The 5,806-nt window shown below is 39.9% G+C and overlaps 1 protein-coding gene across 4 annotated transcripts in view; it reads left to right on the forward strand.

Moving 5' to 3' along the window:
• EYA2 (EYA transcriptional coactivator and phosphatase 2) overlaps positions 1 to 5,806 on the forward strand; it is a 128,381-nt gene that overhangs the window by 112,671 nt on the left and 9,904 nt on the right. For all 4 annotated transcript variants that reach the window (XM_019509856.1, XM_019509857.1, XM_019509858.1 and 1 more), the window contains 2 exons: positions 2,562 to 2,620; positions 4,544 to 4,704. In XM_019509856.1, the coding sequence (XP_019365401.1) occupies positions 2,562 to 2,620; positions 4,544 to 4,704 (220 nt within the window). The remainder of the gene's footprint in view (positions 1 to 2,561; positions 2,621 to 4,543; positions 4,705 to 5,806) is intronic.

Genomic DNA, 5,806 nt, shown 5'->3' on the forward strand with positions numbered 1-5,806 from the left:
CTGGTGGATGAAAGAACACCTTAGCTTATAGCCCTCCCAATTGCCCTCTGTCTCCTTATTATATTCAGGGCCGTAACAGATTTTTTTTAGATTAGTTTACCCTTGACTGGAGCTACTCAAAAAAGCTAATAACTGTCTGCCAGCAGGTGCACAGAGTGGGATTTTTCTCTGTCCCTCTGCCTCCTGTAAAACATGGACATTTCATGAACACAGGATCCTGCTGCTTGAGCCTGTCTGCATCAGGTTCCCTCCAGATGCACCGTGAATAAGAGAACGTGTCCCACGTGTTTCAGAGCATTCGAAAAGGTTCAGTTCCAGAAGGGCTGGAGTGGTGATTGGGGTCTTATATTTTCTGAATCAGTTATAGCTTGTAGCACCAAACTAATCATGCTGCTCTATGAAATCCTAGAATATCATTTAAAAAAAACAACCAAAGAGCAACAGATGTGGAAACTGGGGTTTGGAAATGTCCTCATTGCTGACTTCCATTCAAACAATCTGGACCTTCTCTTCAGCTGCCCAGATGTTCTTCTCCTCCTTCCCCACTCACTAGGGCTCAAGCAGATTCTATGAGAATGAAAAATTAGTCTGGTAACCAAGTAGTAAAACATGGTCTACATTCTTGCTTTGTCCAGCTTTTCTGTGTTTCACCCAGTAACACGATAGGCTCAGCCGGTGGACTATGAGGTAGCGTCTCACCAAGTGTCATGGTATTTTATTAAGTCAGAAATGTGATAGCTACTGTTGTCACACTTTAGTGTACAGAACAATTCATTCACAAATGAGAAAAGCAGATCCCCCACAAATACCTTTTCCCTTACATAATGCAAAGCACAATGCAACTGAAGCTGAGTGGGCTGCGACAATATTATTTCAGCGTGGCTTTCACAGCTCACAACTGCAATGGGGAGTGTTTTTTCATTTGAGAGAGGGTGGGTGTGTGCCAGCAGACCCTCTGCTATTAATTTAGTTTCTCAGCTCTTGTTTGTAGAGTTGGCGCTCGCTTAGAATACCGTCTTCAATGATAAAGTAACGAAGGAACTGAGGAGATGGGAACCAGATTAAATTGAACGTTTTTGAAACCCCAACACTGTCAATGACTATCTTCTTAGGAATTCCAGCACAGGAGAAGTTGACATGAATGTATCTTGGACGTTCTTGAAATCTGAGCTATGTTTTTCAAAGAAAAGTGTGTCCACAAAATAGCACAGTGAGAACATGTACAACCCCTAACTTTACTTGCACTTCAGGAAAATGTACTTCCTGTTCTAAAATTTTGAAAAGCACCCACATTACATGGGCACTTTGGAAAATGGGACTGAGAAACCTAGAAATTGCTTTTATTGCCCTGAAATTTTAGAACAACTATATCGGAGAGACTTTTTGAAATTACCCAACTTAAAGAAATCTGGAATTTGTGAACAGAACTGGATGGCATACCTCTACAACAACTTCCTTCAGAAATCTAGCTTTGAAAAATTTTTGAGAGAGTCTAAGTAGCTCCTGAAAATCTGTAACTATATAGAGATAACAATAAAGGGTACATAATGTAGATAACAGAGGATGGTGGAGGGGCAGTTGTTTCAGCTTAGAGTCCCCCTCTCCCCACAACTTCTGTAATTTGGTAGAACATCAACCAAAAAATGTTTGCAAGCTTCCAGGACTCTGCAGCATTCACTGTTTCTTTCTTGTAAGAGTCGCGGAAAGAAGAAAAAAAGCTTCCTAATTTTTTTTCTCCTTTTTAAATCATAATGTCAAGTCAGAGAGAGAAACCATAGAAATAACATTTCTCAAGTTTTTGAGGTAAAGCCTTCACCACTCAAACAATGAAGAATTTGGATGATAAGATCTAGGGTACATATTTCAGGCAGGCTAGCTCCAAGTCCATAATCTATTCAGTTTAGATTTCCTGTGTATAGATTTCCTTATTACTTATGTGCACTATTTCTTAATTCTGTCTGCAGACAAGGGATGTGATAGGGTGCCTTCTCTTGGTGCATGGGCACAGCTCCCACAGACATGTCAAGGAAAAGATAAGTCTCCAGCGAGTGCTGGGAAAACGCTGTAAGAGCAAGATTCAGACAGGAAATGTCTGCGGAAAGACCCAGAGAAAAAGACTTTTCCTCTTTCTCGTAAATGAAGCCTAATATTGTGATGGATTATAATAAAGTTCATCAATGAGGAAGGCTGGTAAATCTAACACTGTACAGTGAAGGTCTACTCTGAAAACTCCCCTCGGTTTTCCTGGTAAACAGACAAGCACTTTCCTTTGTGAGACCCGACAGATTCCTGTAAGAATAGGAAGCAGTTTCATCTTACTGTGTTATTCAAGAAGAGTTGTGACCTCGGATAATCCTTTCCTATGGTCAATAATTCTATTCACATTCTAGCCAAGCAGCATTTGAAGTTTGCTTGCAAACTACTTAATTGACTAGGGTGTACTTGGAAGTACTGGCAGGACCCAGAAGACACAGTTTCTTCTAAGCATCTGTCCCTAACCATTTTTCATTAATTTCAACAATATTCCGTTTCCTGATGATTGACTCCTCTGTGTTTTACAGGACTGTGACCAGATACACATAGATGATGTATCATCAGATGACAACGGTCAAGACTTAAGGTATGGAATTTCTGAACTGGACTGGATCCTCAAGCAGTCTCGAGGCTTAAAAATGGCTGTCAGATGAGCAACGGTGTAAACAATAATTTGATTTTGCTCATTTCCCCTTTCCCATGTTTGCTACATTTATCAATACATGAGAGCACAAATTCCCATTTTTCATGTTCACATGCTCAGGCCTTAGTCTCAGGCCCTGAATATAGCAGGCTTTGAAGCATACTGGAAAACACATCTGAAATTCAGCTGAACTCGCACCAGCTACACCAACTTAATAAATGAGCAGGCAAGCCAGATCAGGCCAGATAGTTCACCACCATCCTTGAGCCTCAGACACGCAATATTGTCTCTGAAGTGTATGGCACTCAAGCCTAGAAATCCCAGATACTTTGCACTAACAGGAGTGCCCACTCTCCCATTCATAGGCCCTGTGTCTATCACCATCTCAGTGGTATTACAAATATTATACATAATGGTGTTATCAGTAAAGCATATGGTTATCAAAAGGTAACAATAAGTAAAACATAAGGTAAAACATAAGAAATTGACTCCTGGTTACAGTCTTATTATTTATTGCAAAATCTCAAGGTTATTGTGTGATAAATGTGCTATTAACTAATGTCACCTTAATCTACTTGCTGTATAATTTGAGAATTTATTTCCTCAGATTACAACAGCTAGCAGCCACCACTTATTTTTCACCAGCCACTTATTTTTCATGCAACATCTTTTTTATGTTGGGGTACGTTGATGCTGAAAGACTAAATAGTCACAGCACTGACTATGCCCAACATGAACTTTACAGCTAAGAAATGTGCAATATAGGCTGTAGTTTGGACTGTTTCATGCTGTGCTGAAATATTATCTTCAGAAGTGCAACCTTTGATCATTACTACCCAAAACTCATGAAGGTGTCAGACAAATTCTTTAGATGAATGAACCTGAAATTTAAGCTCAACTGTCACCTACCACAGAGCAAAAAATAGCACAATGAGCACTCAGTATCTCAGTACAGTGTCCTCTTATATAAATCCATGGTTTTAGAGTCCAAAGATCTAACGATATGAATTTCAGATACACCATTAAAAAATCAGCTTGGCTCTACAAAAATTATGCCAAGTTTTCATATCTCTGCACCAAGATTGTGCATGCTAATCAGATAATTATGTACACTGAATAATTTGATAAAAAAACTAATCAAATAATTAGATAAATTGACACATTTGCAAAATGTGTATGTATAGATGTGGTAATTGTGTGGGCAAATGGTGACTAGGAGCTATGCTTTGCATCAATTTATTTAAATTACAGGGTACAAAGGAAGCTTCACGATGAAGATAGTTTTCTTTCCAAAGAAAAGTTCACTCAGAGGATTCACTCATGTTGGGATCCTCATTTGAGTTTCGCAATGCACTGAAACATTGTAAGGTTTTCATTCTGTTTCACTAGCTCAGATTAGTGTGTAAATAGGCTCTACTGCATGGTAAATCTAAGTACATGTGCAGACGTGCATCTAAAAATGATAACCTGGCTTTTACCTGAAGTTGATCAATGCATATAATCCCTGCCCATTTTGAATGAATGAGGGAAAACCATCTGCTCAAGGCATCTCTTCTTATCCTCTGACATAAGCCCTAGCCCAAGAGATCTGAGCTGCTCCTTATACTTATGACATGCTTAAGTCTTGTCTGTTTGGGAAAATAAGTCAAGTAAAAGTACAAGGAGCAAATGCCAAGAGGGCAACGAGAGATGTGATCCCTTTCTGTACTTTAACAGCTGCCCCTATCACTACAGCAGGGTCTGATGTGCATCTTCCCTCTGCTCCCCTACTCCTCACCATTCTTAACTTGTTTCTACATGTTATTGGGTAAGTTATAATTGTACTAATGCTCTGTCCCTTCTCTTACTCTCCCCTTTATCCCCCAGCACATATAACTTCTCAGCAGATGGCTTTCACAGTTCAACTGCTGGTGCAAATTTATGTCTGGGCTCTGGTGTTCATGGGGGAGTTGACTGGATGAGGAAATTAGCATTTCGCTACCGAAGGGTGAAAGAGATGTACAACACCTACAAAAACAATGTTGGAGGTGAGTGTCCCCAGCCAGGAAACAGCTCCTTTCATCTTCCAAAAAAGCCTCTCTCTTCTGCGTGGTGGGTGCAGAGCACAGCAAGGGTGCCTCTCATATTAGAGACTCAGTGTGCTGCCTAGTGCCTAAGTATCTCAGCAGAATCCAGCAGTGATATCCTGAAACAACAGTGCTCTTTGCAAAAGGGCCTGGGTGCTGCAATACCAAATAATCTTAACTGTTGCAGAGTGCAGTCTGATGACTGGGGCAGTGGACTAGTACTGAGACTGCTCTTGTGCTCTATTTTAAATCCAATGCATTGAACCCAATGGGAAATCACAGCTTTTCTGTTCCTTAGTTTCTCCATTTGCAGACTGGGGTTTAACACATAGCTCACAGAGATATGTGTGAGGCAGGTGCTTTGAGGTCCTGTGGTAAAAGGTATTAGAGGAGAAAATATCAGCAGATACCTGCCTAAACTGTAAAGTCTCAGTCTAGATTTGACACACCCTTCTTCATCTTGTTCAGATTAGAGGTTCGGTTTGAACCGAACTGCCAGGCAATGAATGATTACTGCTCTGATGTGAACTTTGTAAAGATCAACATGCCCCTACCCTGTTTTCCTGTATATTAGGGAGAACAGTATTATATTATATCCACAGCATGCAGTATTTACTCGGAACACTACTCAGAAATTACTGCAAGTCTCTTTGAGGGGGCCTGATTTTTTCCTTCTCTAGTGAACTGGACAGGGCATTAATTTCCCTGGCATGCGATGAGCATGGCTTTAGATTAATTTAAAAATCTCTAACAAAAACAATTCAAAATTGCATCATTTCCCCAAAATAAGGCCAGGAACTATCTAATAATCTCATAACAGAACTGATGTGGGGAAAGCTGTCTGCCATTTTCGCAAACGTACAACAAATAATTAGGTTTGGCAGAATTCAATTTTTATTTTGTAAATAACTTTGATGGATAATATCAGTGCTTATTTTTAAGCATTTCTTTGATTTTTATCAATTTAAATTTTTCAGGATTACATGAAATTAGGGGCATGGGGCAGACAATTTGTTAATGACAGTATATTATTATAGGACAGTTTAACCCCGCTCCCCCCCCC

Source organism: Gavialis gangeticus, unplaced genomic scaffold (genome assembly GCF_001723915.1).
Source record: "Gavialis gangeticus isolate Ggan-Ray unplaced genomic scaffold, GavGan_comp1, whole genome shotgun sequence".
Taxonomy (NCBI): Eukaryota; Metazoa; Chordata; order Crocodylia; family Gavialidae; genus Gavialis; species Gavialis gangeticus.